The 26,151-nt window shown below is 36.7% G+C and overlaps 1 protein-coding gene across 2 annotated transcripts in view; it reads left to right on the top strand.

Moving 5' to 3' along the window:
• Positions 1-26,151, top strand: part of mpped2a (metallophosphoesterase domain containing 2a) — a 63,975-nt gene that overhangs the window by 5,717 nt on the left and 32,107 nt on the right. For both annotated transcript variants that reach the window (XM_058782614.1, XM_058782615.1), the window contains exons 3-4: positions 9,294-9,475; positions 21,182-21,407. In XM_058782614.1, the coding sequence (XP_058638597.1) occupies positions 9,294-9,475; positions 21,182-21,407 (408 nt within the window). The remainder of the gene's footprint in view (positions 1-9,293; positions 9,476-21,181; positions 21,408-26,151) is intronic.

Below are 26,151 nucleotides of genomic sequence, written 5' to 3'. Positions count from 1 at the left end.
ATGTAGGATTTACTATTGTCCATTGGGAGTTAGTCTTTGTGGCATTTCCACGCTAGAGTTAAAAGACTAGCTAGTTGGTTGATGTCAGCTAAGAAGGAAAGATGCTTCAGAGAAAGATTATAAATATGTTTTTACTCTGGAATAATATAGATGAATTGGTGCACTACACCAGGAACATGGTTTAACAAACCGGCTCAGTTTGGATTTCACGCTGACTTTATGCAGCCCTTGTGTAGGTGGTTTAGCAGGGAATTTCGTGACGCTACACAGTCGACGTTGTGTGTTCAGATGATCGTGGCCGTGACCCAGTTATGCACATGGCCCCTGTGCATCGACAGCAATTACCCTCGTTAAGGCTCGCTAACGTGACCTCAGGGGTCAGAGGAAGACTTAGGAAGAAACGTTTTTTCTTTTGTGCAGCACTCTGGCCAAGAACTAGCACGTTTGTCAGTTTTAGTTCCCTCCCCTTTCCTTTAGGCACCTATGTGTTTTTTTTTTCTCTCCTCTTGTTTGCATGGAACAAATTCACAGCAACAGAGAGCATATGCTCTGGTGCTAGGCATGTCGTGTAAACTACATGAGCTTGTGTGATTTTTGGGAAGATTTATGGAAAGGAAATGCTGAGCACATTGTTTAACAATATCTAAAGCTGACATGACTTCGGCATTTTTTTTTTTTTTTTTTACTTTAATTTTTAAAGTGTTTAAAAGGCAGCACTCGATTAAAACTCTTCTTCTCATCCACAAAGTTTTTGTGTAGATAATTTCAACCTTTTTTTAAGAGAGAAATTACTTAAGAAATGTAAGATTTAAAGTTTGAAAATGTTGATAGTGTTTCAGAATCTAAAATACTGCATTGTGATTTGACCTTTCTTGCATTTATTTGAATACAGCATAGCAATTGGTCTTCTTTCTTGTGCTTATTTGAATATTGAAATGTGATTGGTCTTTTCTTTATTGCATCTATTTAACCACATAGCTGGCTTTGCACTGTTAGGTTACATGTTTATTCTCAATAACAAATTTCTGATGCAGCATTTATGCAGAACCAAAGCTTAGATCCCAAATTACCTAAAGCTTATTCTTTTGCTGCCTTGTAAGCAATGATAGTATAGTCTAGTTATATACTTTTTTTTTTTTTTATCTACTGTCTCCCCTACATCCTTTTTTATTTGTTCCCTCTCTTTCTTTTTCTATCCCTATCTTCTTTGTGATTGAAATCGGTTGTTCACCTGCTCCCTCATTACCCCTCCTCCCCACAGCCACCTTCCACCTGAAATTGGTTGTTGCCTTTTTTTCTTTTTAACCTGATCTAACAGAAATAACCGAGCACGGCCCGGCAGCTCCTGTGCCTTTATTTCTCCAGCCCTCTTTAATAAGAGTGTAATTGATCTTTGGCTCCATTGCCCTGCTCTTTAATGTGCACGTTTTCAGGCCTGAAAGGATGCCAGCCTAAAAATACTCGGCTGTTCAATACAGAGTAGATTGATTATGAAATCACAAAGAGAAAATGGAACAAAAAAAAAAACAATAGTTCTATTTTCGATAGATTCATCAATGGGATAGTGCTTTAAGTAGTGAATGTGAATTTGCATGTAGCATGCAGCATGTCCAATGCAGTCTGATTCACAAGCAAATGACTCTTATGAGCTGATTCATCATTGTTAACTTGATTAATTAAAATTAATACATTTTGCTGGGAAAAATTGCAATATTGTGCACTTCATTTTAAAATTTTGTCTTAAGTCTGCAAGACTGAACTATCCCTCTAGTTTCCCCCCTCTCTTTCTTTCTCTCTCTCTTTTTTCATTGTGCGGCTCTGATCGGCTTCCTTTAGCCTTGTTAATTTCTCAACTTTTGAATAATTAAAACGCTCATAAAAGTGCGAAGCGTTTAAGAATTTCAACTCCGTTCATTTCATCCCAGCCACGGGGAAGAAGAGGGTGTTCATATCGAGCTAAACGAATGCAGCATGCTTTCTAGCACACAAACAAACCACAGACTTTTGTATTCGCTTTGAATTCAGTGTTGTTTGAATTACCTCATGTATTTATCTTGTTGTTGGACAGGAGAAAGAAGAATATTGTTGCTTTACGAAGTCTGTTTCTCTTTTCGTTTGAAAAAAAAATTGTTGCGTTTTTTTTTCCATTGATGAAAGACCTGCAGAAAATTCCTCTTCTAAAAGAGGATATGGTGACTAGCCTAGTTCGGATGCATTGACGTGTTGTGTATGAGCAGGTTTTACCGCACCTGTCTTTAGAGATTTATGTTCGGCACATTTACGTTGTCTTTCTAAAGCACATGAGTGACAAACGACAGAAATCGAGTGCAGTATGTACGTTCGTGTGCGCATCCGTGTGCGGTGCGTGTAATGGAAATGCATGGGATTGAAAATATTGGAACTAGTGGGGCTTTGCGTGGACTGTAATTGCAGTAAGCACTCTAGCCGGCCTCTGTAATGCAGATGTCCCGCAGAATTAAATCAGCACTCTCTCTTGTTCTGGCGGTTCCTCCGAAAGGCCTGAACTTTTCAGGGGGATCTGTTTTAGCTTGTGTGTGTGTGTGTGGGAGGGTTACACAGGACTTCCCAAAGCCTTTGAAATGAGAGAACCCTTGATTAAACTCACACAGCTTCTGTCCGCCGAGGCAGCCACTGCACAAGGTCACGGGGGTCAAGTGACAATTGACATTGGGCAGGTCTGGGACAGGTCTGTACGTTTGAAGTTTTTTTTTTTTTTTTCAGCCCAGGCGACTGTGCACTTCCCTTCCAGACAAACGGCACTGTGGCCGGTACAGAGAGGAGTGAAGATCCTGCTAAATCGATTGGCTAAAATTTCCCACTTCTGTCACAGATAAAGGACGTCTGACTTGCTAGTTCTGAATAGATTATTCGTTAAGATTAGATTGCCCTCATACTCTGCTTTAGATGTCACGGTGGACTGCATTGCATGCTCTGTAACTTTTCCTTCAATTGGTTCTGTAAGATTGAAGGAATCTGTTTTATAACAGCCACTTCAGGATTAACTGTTTCAGTTCTACAGTCTGCAGTGTTAAAACAGTCTGAATCACAGAAAGTGTGCTTAGCTCACCAAGGCGTATTTATTGATCAGTAAAAACGCTAATATTGTGAAATAATATTACAATGTAAAATAACAGTTTTTTTCATTTTAATGCATTTTGAAATATAACTTATTCCTGTGGTGGCAAAGCTGAATTTTCAGCATCATTACTCCAGTGTCACATGATCCTTCAGAAATCATGCTGATTTGTTATGCTGATACAGCTTTTATTTGAAAAAGAAATATTTTTTTAACCATTAAAAATGTCATTTTTGATCAATTTAATACATTCTTGCTGAATAAAAAAAAGTATTAATTTCTTTCTTTAAAAAATCTTAAGGTCATTGCACACTGCCTCCGAAACTTTCATCTGTCATTAAATAAAATTCAGATCAGGTTCGATTTTCTGCGTTTTCACATCCGTAGCATGCATTTTGATTGGAAAGGCACGTGAAAATTTCGGACTCAGTGTGCAATGGCCTTTACTGACCCCAACGTTTTGAATGGTAATTATTAATGATTGTAATATTTTTAAGTTTAATCAACATACACTATTTGAGTAAGTATAATTGATAAGTATAATAATTAATTGTTAATGTTTATTATACAATATGGTATCGTCGCCATTTTTATAGAAGCGATAATCCACTGGAAGCTGTGCAATATAGTCATTTTTACCACACTTCACATCCTGCCTAATAACATCATTTGGCTTATTGTTTTATTTTATGCATTTTTTATCCTTGTCAGTGGTGAATCTGAATTATATTTTTTGGCAAAGGGCTGAAAATGACATCAAAACATGAAAAGTTGAGAGGTTGGCGTATTATGAAATCTGCGATTTTAATTTTAAATAGATTTTAGACTTACAATACAGCAGATTTTTGAATAACAACACAACCTGTGGAAATACACCATGGTTTCTAAAAGGGCTGCAAATTGTCATGTTCTAATTGAAATGTTTGTTCATGAAGTGTTTCCTCATTCATCCTCCATGCTGTTTTTCCAGCTTCTCTCTCTCTCTTTCTCTCTCGTTTTTGTGCTCTCTGTGTTACTCTGAAGTTTATTGAATTAGCGCCGACAGCTGAGAAGCACAAGATAAGATAGAAACGCTGTGTCTCTCTTTCTGAAATGGATTTCATTGCTATGTATGAGGGAAGGTGGTGGACTGCACGTACGGCTTGATGTTTCTTCACCAATACAAGCCGAGCCGCATGAGTGGAAAAGCCAGTAAATATTTGGATCCTCTTGATGATTATCATTATAATTTTTATTCTTTGGCCCTGGTTCATGGAGCTTCCTGCCCCTGCTTGTCTTACACACACACACACACGCGCGCACGTGGCCCTGAGTGAGGCAGATAAGACTGAAAAGTCCATTTCCTGCCGAAGATCAGTGCAGTGGCGGTGCTATCCGCATCAAAGGCTTGACTGCAGGGCACTCTTTTCACAGCCCTGTGCCCCACATCTACAAAACACGGCCCTCTGAAATATTCATACTGTACACAGAGGGTTCAATCTCTCACTCCGACTCTTTCTCTCGGTCACTCTCTCAGCAAATTCCTACATTAAAGAAGGAATCTTTCCATGGCGGGAGAGAAATGCGAAATATTTCCTTGTAGTCTGTGCGGAGCTCTGATTTATCCTTCTATGAAGAAATTGCACGTCTTCTTTTAATGGCTGTAATTTTTTTGTTTTGTTTTAGATTTAACCGATATAATGTCCTATCTGTCTATCATATTTGTGAGGTTAAATCAATAAAAACTATTCCAGTAAGTATAATTGTTGTTTAAAAACTAACATTAATATAACATTTTTATCATACATCTATCCATCATATTTGTGAATTGTGATGTTATTATTTCTGATATTTTCAATATTAATGCATCGACCTGATTTCAGGACTTTTTTATTATTAAAACAGGTTATTATTTATTTTTCATTCCAGGATTTTTTTTTTTATTTCAGATAAATGCAAAAACACAATTGCACAAAAATGCAAAAACAAAAAGGCAAAAATGCTGAAATGCTCAAAATTAACAAAAAGAAAAATATTCTATTTAATAAATTAATCAGTTTTATATATATATATATATATATATATATATATATAATATACTTGTTTTTGAAAACTTGATTTATCCATTCATTGTCGATAGATTTGACCTCAAAAACCAATGCCAAAATACAATCTCCTTTACCAGATATTTTGATCTACAATCAGTTGTTTGTCTGGATTTGTCTCCGTTTTGTAATTCGATAATGATTTCATTTACATTAGCAGAGAGTAATATTAGTAAAATGAATGTTTCTGACTAACGTAAGAACCCAGATAATGGGCATCTGATGTTAATTAGCAGTTGGAGCACTGCCTTTAAACCCGTAGACCAGAGGTCAGGCTCTAAATTAACCGCCTATTGACCGGACAATCATTATGTCATAATGAGCGCTGGGGTGGGGGACGGAGGGTCTAACGTAATTATTCTTTCTTCTCATTGGACAGCAGGTGTCTCTGTGCTGTAAAGCACATTGACTAACATTTCCTCTGTCAATTATGAAGAGTAGGTGGGATCGCAATGTAAATCTGGCTATATTAATGTTGATGGAAATAGTCTGATTCAAAAAGAGAAGCTTAATTCTGAGAGAAGTGGATTTTAAACCTATTTTGCGCTGATAATGGATGAAATGTTCACATATAGACTGTTAGATATAATCTGGAAAAGTTAAAGTGTCATTTGTTTGATACAACAGAGCCAATCAGAACATGTTTAATGCACTGTTAAGTGGAGCAGGATTTCCGACCAATGAGAGTGTGCAGTGGGCGGAGCTACCCAGCACAGCATACACAAATAGAAACCAAGCAACCAACAAAATGTCACTCATTTTTAGCTCTGATTATGACTTGATTGACACAAAAACTATGATTTGTGTGGCAGATATGCCTTTTATCGTATATCTTTAATCACTTGTCACTTTATTTCTTCCCATGAGGACTGAGGGTGCAATGTTAACTGTGCTAAAAAAAGGAAGAAAGTCAAAATAGAAACCAGCTAATTGTTCCCAACCTCAGTTTTGACCTTATAAACAATTGTGGCTGCTATTTACAAATTTTAGGTTATTTCTTATAACAAAAGCTAAAGGAAAGAAGAGAGATCCACAAATAGCATGCCTGTGTTCGGCTCTCTGAAGCAGATGAACTGTGGCTGTTTTTGAAATCTTTGATAAAGTTCAATTGTTTGTTGTTCCTGAAGGTTAAAGAATCAAGTGAGCGCTGTCAAATAGAGTATCTTTGAACAGAAATCAAAACGCTTTCCTGTGCAATATGACACATGTATCTAATAAAAGAGCCGCGGTGCATCCGGAGTCTGAACGTGTGTGTTTTATAAAGGTCTTTTCCTGGCATGAGGAAGCTTCTCATATCTAAGTGTTGTTTTTACCATACTTTTACTGTGGATTCGAACGACTGTGTCTTTATTCACTCAGTTTCCTAAGATATTTCTTTCCTTTTACAGTTTCACACATTCCCAATCTCTCTCTCACACACACACACACACACACACATTCCAGTTTTGCTCTAATGCAATTTCAGTGGCTCCATAAGCCCCTGGTCCGAATAATCCTTTCTATTCTCCCCCCGCCTAATGAATATTTAAAAGACTGAGTGAATATTTAAAACAATGAGCAAATATTCAAAAGGCTCCATCATGGCTATATTTGTGGCTGTGGTGATTTCGGCTTTCTTTTAGAAAGCTAAGCACCTTGAGTAAATGTTTTTTCAGGTAGAAATGTGCTTCATGTAAATAAATTGGTTTTATTCAAGTGGAAATATATTTAAAAATCAATGAATCAACCAGTTTTTAAGGAATACTGTTTCTCCGGCTTCATGCTTGATGCTCACTGGTTTGATTTTCATGTACGTTTTTTAAAATGTACCTCAGTTAATCATTCACAATTCGTAAGAAGTGTATTAAGAAAGCAAATGTCCATTTTTATTTCATGTTGGCATTAAAATGTTGGTTTGCTTGTGAAACGAATCCTGTGATTCGCGTGTTCAGGTGACAACGGACCGACAGATACGCAGCTCTGTTTCCATGTGGAAAAACCTTGTTGACTCATATGACCGTGTGTGTGTGTGTGTGTGTGTGCGCAGGCCACAGAGTTCAGCACGCCAGCCGCTTCCATAACTAGATCTGTCGAGTCTTTTATATCTCCGTGGCTGGCCTGACCACCACAGACCACATTTAATCAATACTTGTGTGTGTGTGTGTGTGTGTGTGTGAGCGTGCACGGGCCTGCTTTTATTTACTGCATTGTGATCAATAACAAATATTATTTTCTGTCCGCTGTTTCTCTCTCTCTCGTTTTTAAAGTGTCATGATTTTCTGTGCAGGTGGTTCATTTCAGATATGACTTGGTCATATAAATGTAATCACAATTCAGAAAGATGCACGAGCCAGTGACGATGGAAAACGGGTGGCTTTTTCTTTCTTTCTTTTTCTTCATTCTTTCGTTTTACTTTGTGTTTGCTTACCTTATAGATGACTCTGTATATTTCTTCTTTCTCTCTCTTTCTTCTTTTTTGTTGACTCGCTATTTGCCATTCTGCGCTATTTTATTTTCTTTCATTTGAGTCTATTCTCTTTTATGTACAACTGCTTAACATACTTGTTTTCCTTAATGGAATTGTGTGTGCGTGTGTGCGTGTGTGTGTGTGTGTGTGTGTGTGTGTGAGAGAGAGAGAGAGACAGAGAGCATGTGTGTTGTGCACAACGGCCCACTTCCCTTCCTAAGGTCCTTTATATTTTTAGTCGGACAGGAGATGTAAGTGTTAATTAGAGAGCCGAGGGCTTTTTGTCGACTGACAACCCTTTTAGTAATGAAATAATAGTGGGGGGGAAAAGTGTGGCTTATTGCACGTTTCTGACTGCAATTACAGCCAAGATCCTTTTTTCATTCCTTTTGAGTTATAGAGGAGAATTTCTTCCACCCCCCACCCCCTGCCCCCCAAACTATCTTTGGGAAAATAAATAAAAGGATGTTCAGACAAGAAGAGAGTGATTCTCTTAAATAGACATCAAATGTGAGAATTTCTGAAGGCTGCTTCCATTTTCAGAGCTTCTGCAACAAAAGATTCTGCTCTAGTTTTCACTTTTCCACGAAAGCTGTGAATGCAAATGGAAAAATGTTTCTGCAACAACAGTTTTTGTTGCATTCCAATTCCAAAATATCTGTCTATCCAACTATCCATCTATTTGTTGTTCTATTTGTCTGCCTGCCTATACTTATGGACGTAAACTAAATTTTAGAACGGTTGTATTCCAGATTATAAGAACATAATTTATGTTTGTTTTTATATTTTTATATATATATATATATATATATATTTATAATTAATACAAGAATATTTGTCATTTATAAACTATTAGTCAAAAGGTTGGGGGTGGTAAGATTATTTTTTATTTATTTATTTTTTTTTTAAAGAAAAATAATACTTTTATTCAGCAAGGATGCATACAATTGATCAAAAGTGACAAGGACATTTTAAATGTTTAAAAATCTGTTCTTTTGAACTTTCTGTTCATCAAGAAATCCTGAAGAAAAATGATTTCCACAAAAATATGCAGCACAACTGTTTTCATTGATACTGATATTATATTATATTATATTATATATAACATTGATAATGATAAGAGACGTGTCTTGAGCAGCAAATCAGCATATTAGAATAATTTCTGAAGGCTCACATGACACTGAAGAAATTATGTTGAAAATGAAGCTTTAACATCACAGAAATAAATCACATTTTAAAAATATATTAAAATAGAAAATTTCATAATATTACTGTATAAATGTAAATGCATCCTTGGTGAGCATTTGAGACTTCCTTCAAAAACATTTTAATGCTTTTGTATGACTTTAATGCTAGTGTATGATAAGAAATATGGATCAATTCCAATACCTATCATTCATTGAATCCGGTGCCTTATTGTTTCCGTCACACATGGATCTGTTATAGATAAGTTTTGCCACTACAAGTTTTTTTTGGTTTGTTCTGTCGTGTTAGGAGTATAGCAATGACAGACTGATTTTAAGCATGTCGCTGAGCTCATGTACTTGTGTAGCTAGCCGGCTATCAGTTGTGTACAGTTATTTCTGCTGATTTTCATGTTCATAAAATACCCTCCTTCTCTTTCTCTCCCTCCATCTGTCTTTCTGTGGCTTACTCTCGCTCTCAGGGTGGACCCCATCTCGTACGACAGTCCCAAGCCGAGTGGCCACACGCGTTTTGTGTGTGTGTCGGACACACACTCACGGACAGATGGCATCCAGATGCCTTACGGGGACGTTCTGCTGCACACGGGGGACTTCACCGAGCTGGGCCTGCCCTCAGAGGTCAAGAAGTTTAACGACTGGTTAGGTAAAGAGCTGCGATTAACCACCGTTTAACCCCTTGCATCACAGCTGACCCTCACACACACACAGGGTTTAGCGACGTGTGAAGTGGTGGTGACAGGTTTTAGTGACTGAAGCTAATGGTCAGGAGAGGCTGAGTTTCTCCTTACGGCATCCGTTACATTAACAGAAGGTGTTCAGTGGGCTGCGTGTGTCGTTACTGAATCTTTTTTTCTGTTCAGTGAGGATTCTGGGTACTCCAAGTCATTTTGTGAGATTTTTTTTTATGCTAGTTTTGGGTTTGTCGAATTACGATTTAATTTTCCTCAAACTTTTAACTTTGAATTTGGATGTATGGAAGTATTTCTCTTCTAAAACAAAACGTGCTTATCTAGTCATCCTACAGTGCCGTTCAAAAGTTTGTGGTCAGTAAGATATTTTTTTTTTTTTTTTCAAGGATCAATACTTTTGTTCAGCAAGGGCACATTAAAAGTTAAAGTAAAGATTTTGCTAGAAAAGATTTCAAATAGATGCTGTTCTTTTCTAATGAATTTTCTATTGATCCAGATATCCAAGAAAAAAAAAAAACATTTCATGGTTTCACAAAAATATTAAGCTGCACAACTGCTTTCAACATTGATAATAATATAAAAAAAAAACTTCTTCTTTTTTTTGAGAAGCAAATCAGCATATTAGACTGATTTCTGAAAGATCATGTGACACTGAAGACTAGAGTAATGATGCTGAAAAATCAGCTTTGCATCACAGGAATAAATTCTATTTTAAAATATATTCAGATTGAAAATAGTTGTTTAAAATTATAATAATTTTTGCACATTGTTACAGTTTTTACTGTATTTTTCATCAAATTAATATTCTGCAACGGTGAGTGTAATTTACTACTTTTAAAATTCAGTAGTGTTAAAATTAACTTTTACTATGTTGTTATGGAATGAAATACAGTATTTTACACAAAAAGGTATAATTTACAAAACTGTATATACATACGATCAGAAACCAAAACTTTAAATTAGTAGGCAAGAGAACAGCAACATCTAAATGTGGCTTTGATTTAACAGTAATAAGTTGTTTAAATGCACAAATGAAATTGAAATGAAAAATATATTTGTATTAGTAAATAAATGCAATTCATTTCATATGGACTAGGACAATAAAGCGGCAGGAGAAACGTTTTCAGTGTAGACAGCTCTGCTTATTATAATCGGTGAGATCTATTTTTATCTTTTTATCTGGTGTAGACATGGTGTTAGAATTATTTAGTATTTTCTACAAGACATTCTAATTACTGATTCATAGGAGAGCAATGGAACTTCATTAGCAACTAATTATGCTTATTTATGTAGGGTTAAATTCAACATGATTTTATGTGTAGGAACAATCCTCTGAGAAAAATATGTAGAATACCGATGAAGAAAAAGCTGAAAATTGTGAATATCACAATTTTCAGCTTTGTTTACTTATTCTAGCTAGAGGAAAGATTAAATATTTTGTTAACGTTTTAAATAAATTGGTATTAAATGTTAGGTTTTAGGAAACCTTAGCATAAATTGCTATTTTATAGGCAGTTGTCTGCTGATTAGCAGTATATTAGATAACTAGCTATTGAAAAAGTAAATTTCCAGACAAAAAAATATGATTTGTTTTTGACAAAGAACCCCAGATCGTAGCCAGCTTGCAGCGCGTGGCCGTTATGGATGTTGTTACTGTGACACACCGTGAGATTGATAGATTTGAGATTGAAACATCAGTCCTGACTTCCATAACTCTTCCATAATATATCTGTTTGGAAGTCCTTGATGCGTGACGTGCTCTCATTAGTTTGAGCTGTAGTACAGTGTGTGCATATAAAACACACACAATCTGTTATGCAGTGTGTGTTAGCATGCATGGAGTTTGTAATTTGCATAAGTCTTGGCTTTGGTAATGCATTCCAAATCTTATTGTATTCTTGGAAATTCATCTTTTAATCTGTTTTCATTTCAGTTAGTCATAAAGTTCTTGGTGTTTGAACTGTGGGTTATTTGAGTTTATATTTAGCTTTTATATGGTATTTTGTGTACAATGTATACAGTGGGACAAAAAAGTATTTAGTCAGGCACCAATTGTGCAAGTTCTTCCGCTTAAAAAGATGAGAAAGGCCTGTAACTTTCACTAAATTGTAAATTGGTATTTTGGTCCATTCCTCCATGCAGATCTCCTCTAGAGCAGTAATGTTTTGGGGCTGTCGCTGGGCAACACGGACTCCAAAGATTTTTGATGGGGTTGAGATCTGGAGACTGGCTAGGCCACTCCAGGACCTTGAAATGCTTCTTACGAAGCCACTCCTTCGTTGCCCGGGCGGTGTGTTTGGGATCATTGTCATGCTGAAAGACCCAGCCACGTTTCATCTTCAATGCCCTTGTTGATGGAGGTTTTCACTCAAAATCTCACGATACATGGCCCCATTCATTCTTTAGTTTACACAGATCAGTCGTCCTGGTCCCTTTGCAGAAAAACAGCCCCAAAGCATGATGTTTCCACCCCCATGCTTCACAGTAGGTATGGTGTTCTTTGGATGCAACTCAGCATTCTTTCTCCTCCAAACACGACAAGTTGAGTTTTTACCAAAAAGTTCTATTTTGGTTTCATCTGACCATATGATCATCCAAATGCTCTCTAGCAAACTTCAGACGGGCCGGACATGTACTGGCTTAAGCAGGGGACACGCCTGGCACTGCAGGATTTGAGTCCCTGGCGGCGCAGTGTGTTACTGATGGTAGCCTTTCTTACTTTGGTCCCAGCTCTCTGCAGGTCATTCACTAGGTCCCCGTGTGGTTCTGGGATTTTTGCTCACAGTTCTTGTGATCATTTTGACCCCACGGGTGAGATCTTCGTGGAGCCCCAGATCGAGGGAGATTATCAGTGGTCTTGTATGTCTTCCATTTTCTAATAATTGCTCCCACAGTTGATTTCTTCACACCAAGCTGCTTACCTATTGCAGATTCAGTCTTCCCAGCCTGGTGCAGGTCTACAATTTTGTTTCTGGTGTCCTTTGACAGCTCTTTGGTCTTGGCCATGGTGGAGTTTGGAGTTGGACTGTTTGAGGTTGTGGACAGGTGTCTTTTATACTGATAACGAGTTCAAACAGATGCCATTAATACAGGTAACGAGTGGAGGACAGAGGAGCCTCTTAAAGAAGAAGTTACAGGTCTGTGAGAGCTAGAAATCTTGCTTGTTTGTAGGTGACCAAATACTTATTTTACCGAGGAATTTACCAATTAATTCTTTAAAAATCCTACAATGTGATTTTCTGGATTTCTTTTTCTCATTTTGTCTCTCATAGTTGAGGTATACCTATGATGAAAATTACAGGCCTCTCTCATCTTTTTAAGTGGGAGAACTTGCACAATTGGTGGCTGACTAAATACTTTTTTTCCCCACTGTATATGGCATTTTGTAGGGCTGGGTAAAAATTTCGATATCTAGATTATAATCAATTTTAATTTTTACGAAGCGATATCGATTCTTAAAAGAATAAATTATTCTAGCCTGTTTTCAGTTAATGGACAGAACATTGAAGGGCACCTCCCATCCAATAAATCGCAATAAGCATTGTGCTTTGGTATTTTTAATATGAAACAAAGTTTAAGATTTCAAATTATGTCCATTGTATTGCAGTATTCAAACAATAAATGCCATTTTGGTGCTGTTTAATGTGGAGTGATTGCTGTAGCGCGGCGTGCCTCATTTCAATAAAAGCGGTAGTGCACGTGAACTGATCAGATCTCCTCCATATTAATACCAGTTTCAGCACAAAATAAACATGACTAAACCATCCGAAAGTAAGTTTAAAAAAAAAAAAAAAAAAAAAAGAGTACAACTTTACAACCGCGCAGAGACGTCAATATAACGTCTTGTAAACAATGTCACGTATTGTCACATTTACCTCAGAAAAAAACATATTTGACCATAAACTCATTAGTCTCATAGAAAAATAAACTTAGAGAGGAGCATTTTGCTAAATATATGCATCATATAATATATTCATTATAACTTTTACTTTTCAATGTTTAATTTATATTTCTTTATGACAGCCACCATTTAAATGTTTATATAAAAAAAAAAAAATGAATTGAAGTAGAAATATTATGTAATTGTAAGTGTAATTTAAGCAGTTGTATAGCCTAAAAAATCTGTCAGTTTTAACCTTCGATATTATAGTAATGTAGTACCAACTGACTCTCATGTATATTTTACAGCATTAGTTGAGATTTTTTTTTTCCTTGAGAAAATTTTGCATGTGTACCTGATATATATCCAAAATAATCGATATCGAATCGAATCGAATTGGGAATCAAATCGAATTGCAAGCTTGTGAATGAGAATCGAACTGAAATTTGTGTCAAAACCCAGCCCTAGCATTTTGTTTACTGACCATGACTGAAAGTGAAAATTATAAAACCACTCTTTTTTTTACCACTCTTTTCAAAATACTGTGGTATTACTTCAAAGTATACTATGGTATTACCGTGGTTCATTTTTCTTAGTGACGTTTGAGTTGGTTTCTTGAAGAATTGTGTTCTTAGAAATGTAGTTTAGGAGGGTTCTGTATTGTTTTGATCATGTACGTAGTAAATCCTGCACCTCAAGTCCTATTTGATCCTGTGCTTTGGTTGAGGTGTAGATCAAAACACATGTGATTAAATCAAACGCTTGCCGACTCTGACATCCAGAGCTCTGTTGGCGCCAGGGAGTCCCGGGCCGAGGGTTTGGGATGTTGGCACCTGATGCAGTCATAAAGAGATCACACTGAACCGTGAAGCCGCTCATACCGCTGACCTTCAGACCAGCGAATCTGGTGTATTGTCATACTGTTTGTATGTGTATCCTATCCATGTGGCCTCTTTACATGAGCCGTGCGCCACAAGCAATATTCAGTATTAGAAATAAACTAAATATAAGTAAAAAGTACTAAAATTGCAAAATGTAATTTTTTTTTTTTTTTTTAGTATCATAACATTAGTTCAGCTGGTTTCAAAGTAGCGTTTTTAGATGCTAATATTTCAGTCAAGTAGCAATTTAGCATTTAGAATTTGTGTCATGCTGTACTGTGATTACTGTCGCAAGTACATGAACACAGACAATTCCAACTATGCAAACTCAATACCATGCATAATTGCTTTCTGAAATGTCAGACCATGCAGTTACCAGAAATGTTTGTATTCTCAATTGGTTTTCTGGCCAAAATTAGCATAAACTGTTGTTTTTCTCTCTTATTTGAGCAATGATTTAAGTTAGTTAAAAGACAATATGTTTACAACTTGGTGTGAACAGTTTGATTAAGTGAATTAGTTCATACAGAAATTAGATTCACTGATTCATATCATACTATATAGTTTTTGCTAAATTCTTCGCAAAATGTTGAATGTCTTTGTACTACTCTTTTCTTTGTTTACTTGTCTAGCAAAATAACTTGCAATGTTTATCAGTTTTATTAGTTAATGTATTTATGTTTTTGGGCCCACAGAACTCTGTTTTTATGAGAATTTTCTACCAGATATTGTCCTCATAAATATCTTCAATATAATATAAAATATAAAGTATATAAGTATTCAATATAAAAGTACTGCACCAAAATTAGTTTCTTTTTATTTCTTTAGTAGCATGACAGTAGTTCAACTGTTTTTGCATATTGCGAATACTGTACACAAGTACACAGGTTTTAACACTTGCTTGAGCTTGAGCTTGAGCTTGTTTTCTCAGTGTTGCCACAATAGGCGTTAGAGTAAACATTCGCATAAACCGTCTTCTGTTTTCTCTTTCAGCTCAGCTACTCTTCTGATTGAGCAGCTGTTTAAAGAGAATCTTGCTAAGAAAGTTGGTTGCTAACCTAGTTTGAACGGGTTGATTCAGTGAATTGGTTCATTCAGAAATTCAATTCTGCGATTCATATGTCAGTCATCACTCATATAGCGTTTGCAGAACTCTACTGTTCCACCAAAATATTTTGTAAAATGGTGTGTTTGTCATTGTTTTCAGTACAGTTTTTAGGTTTTATCATTTAGTATTCCTCATTTTTGGGCCCACAAAATAATTGCTGCTCTTTTACATTTTTTCTCCAATACATTGTCCTCATAAATACCTTATAGCTTTTAGAATAGATTACCATATTTTACTATTGGTTGGTCATTTAAATAACAAGTGACTTCAATCTTGGCAAGTTGCAATTTCAAAGTAGTTTCTGTGACACTCGCATATGTATTTGCAGGAGCCTGATTTTTAATGTCACAGGCTCTTAGTTTGTCCTTCGTGCCGTCATTCCATGCATACTCCCGTGTCACACGGTTGAAATAGTGCATCAGAAAGAAAGAAACGGAGAGAGCTGTCAGCAATCTTTCCATCCCTCCATCTATCAACGTACTCGACGCCACCTCTTTTTTTTGTATCTGGCATGTGACACCCGGCAGCTTTTGAAGTGCCTGGTGGTCGGAGAACGCTCCGACTTTCTTATTATTCACGTCCCACAGGAAACCTGACGATGAAATTATTTTTCACATCATCGCTTTTTGTTGTAAACACACAGCTGGGCGCTGATAGATAATCTCATGATGGCTGAAAGCTGTCTTCTGTCAAAAACCATGTTTGGAGAGAAGAGTTTAGTCAGTTTAAAACAAATCATTCCCTCGAACATGACGCGATGATGGAGTAGTTTATAGAAGCCTTTTGAAGAACTCTATAAGAAAGTTGCTCAGATGAGCCTGAAGGGGATCTTCGGGAAAAAAGGATCTTTGTGTTTTCATTGTCCGAGCCAAAGCATTCCGGTTATATTTTCTGGAGAGTTCCACAACATAAATGCTTGCATTTCTTTCCAAGGTTGCTCCTTTGTTCTTTAGCAGTTGGGGCTAAATGATACAGGAGGGAAAAAAAACATAAAAGGCCTCTATAAATTAAACTTGCAAGGGGAAATTGGTGTTGTTTATTTTAGACCTTTTAAATACTGCCGGTTTTGTCATTCCTCTCCCTCTCTCTTGGATTTGCCTCATTCACTATGCATTTTCGTGAAGCGTAGCTCACTTTTGTTTGTTTTTGTGGCACAGAAAGCCCAGCCGCTAATCGTTGTCATTGATCATGGTTTTTGTTGGTAAGTGGGATCGATTCTCCGGAATCGTTCGGTGGGAATGAGGTTTCTTTGCTAAAGTTCAGTTCTGCTCGATATCTTGCCCGTGAGATCTGACCTGTACTTCTCCGTGCGGGATTCACGGATGCAAACATGGATCTGTGCACCGTAAATAAGGAGCTTTTCTAGGTCTTGACTTCGTTTGTCTGAGTTCACTGGTTATGATCAATGCAGGACAGCCGATAGATCCAATGTCCAATAGATCAGCTTTGTTCCTTTGTTTTGCAATGTTGTGAGGGTGGAAAAATAAAGTGTTTGCATGTCTTTTAAACAAGTCAATGCTGAGATATAGGGATAGTTTGCCTTAAAATGAGAATCCTGTTATTCACTCACTCTCATGTCATTGCAATATCCTGCTCTTTACAATAGGCTTCTCAAAGGACACAAAAGAAACATAAAACTGTCTTAAATTAGTCCATATGCTTCGTGAAACTTGCCATAATTTGAGTTCTTATTTGCTAAAAATCTTCCTCTCCAGTGACCTTATAACTGCGGAGACCTGAACATTGAGTCGGTGAGAACTCGAGAATCAAATCAGCCAGATTCATGAACGAATCATTCAGACAGGTATTGTGCACCAACTCAAGTGATTCATTGGAAACATCTGACTCGTGAATCACCCATTGGTATTTCTCTCAAGAACATCATTACATTTTGTAAAAGTTAAAGATAGAAAAGATAAGTTCATACTGTGGATGAGACTATTGTAAAATAGTTGTTACTTCCGTTGATGTACATCAATTAATTTCCATATTAATCAGGAATTGTTTAATGTAAATATTTGTTTATTTATATATTTTTTTAAATGTATTAACACAATTGCAATCAGTCTGTAATCTATAATAACACGCCATTGTTGCTGCTATATTGCAAGTTGCAAAATAGCATAACACTGTGTCTTTATCAGATACTAAATTATCTCTTCTAAATCTTCTACGTTAATTGTTTTGTGGATTGATCAGATTCATGAAAAAAATCTTTCAGACAGGTATTGTGACCCAAATAAACTGATTCGTTGGAAATATCTGGCTCAAAAGAAAGTTTTATTCACAAAGAACCCGCTTAAGCAAATGTAAAGACTTTGAGTAAATAACTTCAATTTTGCTCTGTTCATCACAAAACTATCGTATGGTTCCAGAAGAAATAGAAGATTGGCGTATGGACCAATTTTATGATACTTTTGTAATGCTTTTTGACACCCCCAGTTCTCATTTCCTTTCATTATACGAAAAGAGTGACCAGGATATTCTTTAAAAATGAATCGTTTGTGTTAACATGAAAGAAGAAAAGACGTCATACTAGTTTGGAAAAACATAATGAAGAGTAAATAATGAGTTTTCATTTTTGGGTGAACTATTGCTTTAATTTATGATTGAACGTTTGGTGATTTGTGCTGTTGGGCTTTCTGGTGCCATGTGCTCTTTGTTTTTTATTCTATTCATCAAATCCCACATGTTTTTTTGAGCAGCGGTTCGAAAAACTTGACGAATGTGATTGCGCCGCTCTGTTTTCAACAAAATACACATGTTCCCTACCAGTCATCCTTCAGTTTCAGATGTTTACGGTGTGTAGTTTATTTTCACTAATTTGATTTACATTCATTACGTGCAGCGATTGCCAAACTGTGCCCCGCACCGGTCCTCTGATGTAAATCAGATTCAAACACTGAGGCTAAACCCAAATCCCTTTGACTGTAAGCGCTTTCCCATACGCCACATACCTTCCCATATGTTCCTCCGTAGCTTCTTCAAAGTAATAAACAGAGTTTATATCCGCAGTCCTCTTCGAAAAATACATTTTGATGGCAATAAAATGTTGTAAAAATCCCTGCGGGGACGCAGAAGATGCAGTCGGTGGGGAGGTAATTGCATTCTAGGCCTTTTTCCGCCATGGAGAGGCTGGCACGAAGCTCGTCCGCCGGGAGTTTGTGATTCGGTTTTGTGCGACGGGAAAGCTCCATGTAAATGGATCCGTGATGGTGTTTGGCTGACTGCGGACCGCGGAGCTGAGAGATGGGCTCCTGTTATTAGATTAGACTGGGATTTATGATATATCCCAGTCTGTATAGTGCCGAGCGCATGGAAGGAGCAAGAAAGTAAATTAAACTGCTGGGAAAGTGTTTACTTTTAAATCGGGTTATCTTTTTATTTTCTTTATACTTTCGGTCAAGCGTTTTGCTCCTTTCTGATGCCTTTACAGTTCAAGATTTAATTGGTTTTTATTGTTTTCCGAAAAAGACACACTTCCAATTTAAATCGTGAAAAGCCGTTATTAAACTGGCTATTTCACACTGTTCTCTTTCATAAAAGAGAACAAATAATGGGCTGCGACGTGCACCTTCAGACATATTTTATAGAGCTTCTGATCACACTGGATTTTGACTTTTATTACGTCTTTGCTTTTTCATTTTTAGTCCCATTTTGCTTTGAAAAGCACCTCGTTTCATCTGTTTTGGTAGGTGAAATATTGTGATTTGTTTTGTTCTCAAACTCACTCCGCATTTGAAGCGTTCCATATGTGTTATGCAATCCACTGAGAGACGGTCTGTGTGTTTTCCTGTCTGAGGATTGGCATATAGAGAGAGAGACACTCTTTTTGTTTGAGTTCTGTGAAGAACAACTTCCCCTGTTGCATTATCCTGATGTACCAGCACAAAAGAGCTTTGCTGTGACGATGGAGGCTGAAGTGAGGAAGAGAAAAGGGAAAAAACGAAGCGACCGTGACTTTAATAAACGTTTGGTGGTCGGTTAATGGCCGCTGAGTTTTAGCGCACTTTCTGTAGAAGGAAAAAGAAAGGCCATAGTGGCTTGAAAGACACAGACAATACCTTTATCCTTGACTAAAAGTCTTTCTGATGTGTTTTAGCTTTAGGTTCTCGAAGTCGATATCCAGCCATATCGTTGTTTGAAAATAGACAGTAGCCTGAATAGAGAGAGGTAAAGAATGATGCTTTGGTGTATGTTTTGTTGTAATGGCCTGTTTCTACTTGCAGAGTCCTGTTTTTCATTATCTGACTTTTCCTCAGGATCGCAATAACCTCACTTGAACTTCAACAGAGCATTTTTTGTGACCATACGTGAGTTCCATTGACGAGAAATATGTCTGTCGGTGGGGAATGCAAACTAGTGTGCAACAATGTCCGACCAGAAGATATGTGATCAGTGTTGCCAAACCCCTCCCTCAGAAAATCTCTAGAACCACCCACAAAAGTCTCCATTTTTCACAAAAAGTCGCCAAATATGAAAATAAAGTAAATACAGGTAAAATTGGTAAAGGAAAGTAAATATATACTTTACAATGACAGTACAATTTTATGACAGTATAAAAAATATAACAAAAGTATAAAAAATTCTGAAGTGAAATTTAGGAAATGCACTCTGCACGACACATTTGAATCAGTAAATTCTTCCTGTGATCTGCAAGCACATGATGGAAATGATATAAAGACACAATGTTGGGCATTTGTTTCATATGTCACCAAAGTGCATCCCTGTCCTGCTCAAATACAACAGATAAGAGATATTATGATTCTCCAAAAACAAAACCTTTATTCATACAAAGTTATTTCAGTCAACACACTCTATTATACGGTGGCCGAGAGAGCTCAACGTGCTGCAAATAGGAAAAAAAAAACACCTGCATATTAAGAAAACAACTTCATCAATTTGACAACACATGCGCTGCAAATGCTCACAACACAAGAAACGCAAATACAATTCTTTATTTGGTTATGTTGTGAGCATTTGCAGTGTGTTTCTTTATTTGTTTGTGTTGTGAGCTTTTTCAGCAAATTGATGAAGATATGTTCTTGATTTGCTGGTGCTTTTTCTATTTGCATGTGTTTTATACTGCAAAGTGCAAAATACTGCATCCCAGCACACGACACGATGATGCACTGTCTCTCAGTATCTGGTTGACATGATTGTGCATGAATTGTGGTATAACATTTGTGTCTGTGGTTAAAACAAGATGTTCATGCACTGAGTAGTTGGTGCCCTGATGTAATCATAATTTTTCATATTTGTTCTCCGCCATCTTGAAGCTTATAATGAAATGGTGGTGCGTGTCATCATATCTGAATGGCAGTTGTACTGATGTGTGTTCACTGCACACTGTGCACAGACTCATTGGCATGATTGAGAGTAAATGTGGGAGGTCACGGGCCTAGTCGGTGTGGCCAAGTAAAAAAAATTAAAAATCTCCAAAAAAAATCGCTATTTGTATTTAAATATAGCTAAAATAGTTCCTTGTCGCAAAAAAATCAATAAAAGTCGCAGCAACAACGAGAAAGTAGCTAAATTTGGTGACAAAATCCCCAAATTGGCAACACTGTATGTGATGTTTAGCGTGCAGTTAAGGGGTATAGGATTTTTTTGGACCAATGAGATTTCTCTGTAGGCGCATGGTTCGGTTGCACCACTATTGTAAAAATGTCAACTTCTATATTGTCACAGTTCTTCCAAACAAGTACTTTAGTTGCCATTATTTGTTGAATATGAAAATCTAGGGTTAATGTTCTGTTTTAACATTGTATGTTTTTCTGTGGTGTTGCAGGCAGCCTGCCATACGAGTTTAAAGTGGTGATCGCGGGGAATCATGAGCTGACCTTTGATAAGGATTTCATGACGGAGCTGGTCAAGCAGGATTACTATCGCTTTCCCTCCGTGTCCAAGTTGAAACCCGAGGACTTTGACAATGTTCAGTCTCTCCTGACAAACTGTGTTTACCTGCAGGACTCTGACGTCACCGTCAAGGGCTTTCGAATATATGGCGCACCATGGTAAGTTCCTCATGCATTTCTTGTGTTTTTACATTTTAAGATCATTTACTTTAATCAAAATTGCATATTGTTGACAGTCATTCGATGGTTAGAGTGCTTTCTCTTTGCTTTGTTTTCTGTATTTATCTTCTTCTTCATCGTCGTGTCACCGTCATTCTGTTTTTGAAGATTTATGTTATGTTGTCAAACATATATTTTACCCATTAACAGACTAAGAGAATTTGCTTCAGTAATTTAGTCTTTTTCCAGGTTTGAGTTTACAATGACTTTAGATCGGCATACGTCAACAGACTAGATGCCAGTTTTGCTTTAAAGACAACATGACGGCATTCATAACACCTTTAACTTCTGTAACATGACTATTTCTCAATGGGCAATAATGGAGGGTAGAGCTTGATCCTTTCCATTGGTATTTGATTCAGTTATTATGGTCTGATGATATTATTGTTGTCTAAAAGAAGTCTCTTATCCTCACCAAGGCTGCATTTTATAAAACAGTAATTTGTGAAATAGTATTACAGTTTATTTTAATACTTTTTTAAAATTAAATTTATTTCTGCGATGGCAAAGCTGAATTTTCAGCATCATTACTCCAGTCTTTAGTGTCACATGATCCTTCAGAAATCATTCTAATATCTTCATTTAATGCTCAATAAACATTTCTTGTTACTATCAATTTTGAAAACAGCTGTGCGGCTTAATATTTTTGTGGAAACCTTAATGCATTTTTTATTTTTATTTTTTTCAAAAGAACAACATTTATTTGAAATATAAATCTTTTGTAGCATTATAAATGTCTTTACTGTCACTTTTTTATTAATTCAGTGCATCCTTGCTGAATAAAAGTAATCTTATGGAATTTATTTACAAAATTTGTTAACATACTAAGAAAGTTAATTGTTAAAATACTTTAATTATGAGATTTTGAATTCATATGTACTTCAAAAGCTTTTGTGATGTCATTTCTAGTAAACAAGCGGCCTGAGAAAGCACCTCCTCGTCATTCCCATACTCCATCCCCGTGTGTTTGAATTTCCTCGGATGCTCTGATCCTCTTGGAACCTGCGTGTTTTTCTAGCGCTGCTGTGGGAATCGTTCGCCTCGCGCTCTATTGGGCAGCCCATTTAGCTGCACCTCTGCCCTACTTCCTGTTTTCCTAGCGTCCATATAAAAAGATAAAATGGCCCTGAACTATAATTATCCCGCACAACATCTTTAATGCTTCCTGGCATTTTCTATTTTTACGTCTTGCCCCTTAGACTCCGTTTTCCTGTGTGTTTTTCCCTCTTAAGAGCCATTGTGAGATGCACCTCATGCGCTGTCTTGTTTTTGTCTATAATTAGCCGTGAAATGAAGTTAAAGAGGGCGTTGTAGAGGGCATCCCGCAAAATGTAGAGAAACAGACAGTGGGGAAGCGGAAAACAGAGGGAGGAAGTGGAGAAGGAAGGAAGGAAGCCCCCCGTGGCCCTTTAGCGTGAAAGCTGCTAAATGTCTGTTGTGACAGCGTGGGGTCTTGTGGGAAACGGGGAGGAGGGGCCCGGCGGGTGGATACTGATAACTCAAAACACACACACACACACACAGATGGCCGTGAGGTGGTCAGTCTGACCAGCAGCGTTAGGTCTTGCTATAAAAGCATTTGGGTGGCCCTGGTGTGGCATGTGCCTCATCTGGCCTAGAAATTTGAGAAGCCGGCTAATTTGTATTACCATATTGTCACACCATCGAATGTGTAACATAAGTCAGACATTCGCTGAATATCGTGACGGCAGACCGGCCGTTCGCCTCGAGTGCTGCTGACTCATTCCCGAGAGTGAAAACGGAGAGAAAGCGGTCTAAAAGAAAAGAAAGATATCCATAAAGCTATCTTGATGGACAGATGGAGACAGTAATGGCATACTTTGAGACACAGAGACAAATGGTGACAGAGGAAGGGAGACAGCGAGAGGACGGGTGTCAGAAAAAGGGGAGAAATGCATAAAGAAATCAGAAAGCGCTGATGCAGATAGACATGGCGGTGGCTGTATTGATGGGAACACATCATGCGCAGACACGCTCCGGGAATCAAATACATCTTCACACCAGGATCTTTTTTTTTTTTCTTGAAATTGTCAAAAGAGGATTTTATATATTGTAGTTCAGCATGAACCGAGTCTGTTCCCAAAAATCAGATGTGCAGCTAATTGTTTTCAATATCTTTTCCTCTTGTTTATTTAATACAAATAAATTGTTTATTTTTATAAAAGTAATATCACTTATTTAGTAATTAAAAAAAAAAAAATTAAATTAAAAGATTTTATATTGTAGTTTTGCATGGACCAGGTCTGTTGATCATAGTGAAAATCAGATGTGCAGCTTATGTTATAGAAATACATTGTCTATGTGATAAGTAATATCACTTACTTAGTAATTTAGCTTTAAGTTTAAATGATTAGTTAAATTTAGGGGGGAAAAAATGCAATTAACTTACCTTTCATTTCATTCCAAACCTATTATTCCTGGGAAATTTTGAAGGATCTTCACACAGTTCTTTTCATGCCCTGTTTTATTAGCAAATCAGTGTTGCTTTAGTATCACTTATATTTATTGAATTAGCTTAAATATTTTTATTTTCAGATCTCATTTTAAGAATTATGAATTTTATGTAATTTTATCATTTTTGTATTTTTTTTATATATATAATTCTATATAGATTAAATTTTATTTCAGTCATTTTTACAGAAAATACAATATAAAGTAAAATACGTTTAGATAGTTTTATTATATTCATATTCCATTTTATTTCACAAGTCACATGGTTTAGTTAAATCGTGGTAATCTGATGATGATGAACTGTGGAAATACTGTATATCTGCATGTGGGTTTGAGTGCGGTTGACTGATATGAATTTATCATCGACAAAGAGCGTGAAATTCTCTACCAGAACTATAGGCCTGTCTGTCTAGGCCAGAACATGCATCACAACACTAGGCCAGCCACCCGGTCTAATTCTTCTATCTGCAATCAGCTACTTGAAATGATACCAGTGTTAAACGCACCTGTCTTCAGTCCAGGGTTGAGAAGTCGAAGTTAGCAGCCTTAACCTTTAAAAGTCTTAAACTGCAACAAGAGGGAAAAAAAACTTTTGAAAATGCATTTTTCAGAAAAAGTTGATGTACTCTACTGTTTAAAAGTTTGGGGTCGATAAGATTTATCGAATGTTTTTGAAAGAAAACATCAAGGCTGCAAAAGTAAAAACAGGAGTACTGTCAAATATTATTACAATTTAAAATAGCTCATTTCTATTTTAAATGTAAATTTATATTTAAAATGTAATTTATTACTTTTATAGTAAAATAAATAAATAATGTCTTATTGCCCTCAAACCTTTGAACCATGGTGTATATCTTATACCTGGGACTATGGAAAAGTTTAAATAAAGTTATTATAGCAAACTAAGAACCAAATACAGATGTAATGATAAAGGTTCAAATGCTATAAATGGTTTTTTTTTGCTTTGCTTTTTTTGTCAGCTACTGTTTGCATAGCGACAGAGAACCCAGACATCTTTCAGGAAGTGGCCTTTTGTTCAGGAACATCCTGGTGCTTTTGTCTGCTCCACGAGATCAGACCCTGGCCTGACCTCAGAGAGCCACTTCCACAAACAAACTCACACAACACGATAAAACCCTTTGAATTTTAAGGACAAGAAAATATGAACCGAGATAAAAAGACTCAACAGTTGACATATGCATCGGCTTTGATCGACTATGTTTAGATACTGGTCACTTAAATATGTAAATTTAAACCTAAGAAACTCTAAACGTTTCCATTTTCAGGTAGAATTGAATTTTAAGCCATTTCAAAACAAACATTCAACAAGCCGCTGGTGTTCTTGGATGTTTTTAGAGTTTGAAGGATTGATGAATGCCTTCAGATGAGTGAAAGCCGTGTGAGGGGTCGTGGTACTCAGGTTTGGGTATTAAGGGGAAGGGTGGGGGTGTCTGTCTGGCTTTTTAAAGCTGCATGCTAGCAGTAATCTCCCTGAAGGCCTGACCCGTCTGGTCATGTGATGCAGTTCAGATGGGGTGAGTCCTTCTGCTAGTCAATCTGGGCGTAAGACCAGCACCACTCCCCAGGGGTTAAGACATACTCTTATACTCTCTTATGAGATTCAATCCCTTTAAACTTCAGAAGAATTTTTCAAGCATGTTTTCATGGGCACAATAAATATTTGCCTGAAAGATGCCAAGCTATGACTGATTTTGCAGTTTAAAAAGAAATAAAAACAGTAAACAGTGGCAAAAAAAAATCCTTATTCCTTTAAAATCTTTCCTAGGTGAATTCAAAGTCATAATGGTAATTGGCAATTCTATTTTTTGTGAATAAAATATATAATCATATGTAAATATAAATTTATTTATATACACACTTATATAGGGGTGACCCCCGAATAGTCGATGCTTCGATAGGAGGATCCTGATTCGACATAATCCGTGACCGACAGAGGAGCATCTTGGTGGCAGGGATTTAAATCTTTAACAAGACTCAAACTGACACCGGCAGAGTGAAAGACAGGTGGGGTAGAAGTGATTTAAAAACATGTCAGTCGGTTTATATATCGTGTATATATTATTTATCTCGTATAAGATGCATTTGGTTGTGCTGCAGTAAAGCGCTTCATTGAACGGTGATTATCTCGTCAGCGCACAGCGCAAGCAGTACAAGCAACAATGCATAATATTAATGTCATATATATATATAT

Source organism: Onychostoma macrolepis, chromosome 07, assembly GCF_012432095.1.
Source record: "Onychostoma macrolepis isolate SWU-2019 chromosome 07, ASM1243209v1, whole genome shotgun sequence".
In the NCBI taxonomy this organism is placed as follows: domain Eukaryota; kingdom Metazoa; phylum Chordata; class Actinopteri; order Cypriniformes; family Cyprinidae; genus Onychostoma; species Onychostoma macrolepis.
This window is presented reverse-complemented; position numbering and strand designations above follow the sequence as displayed.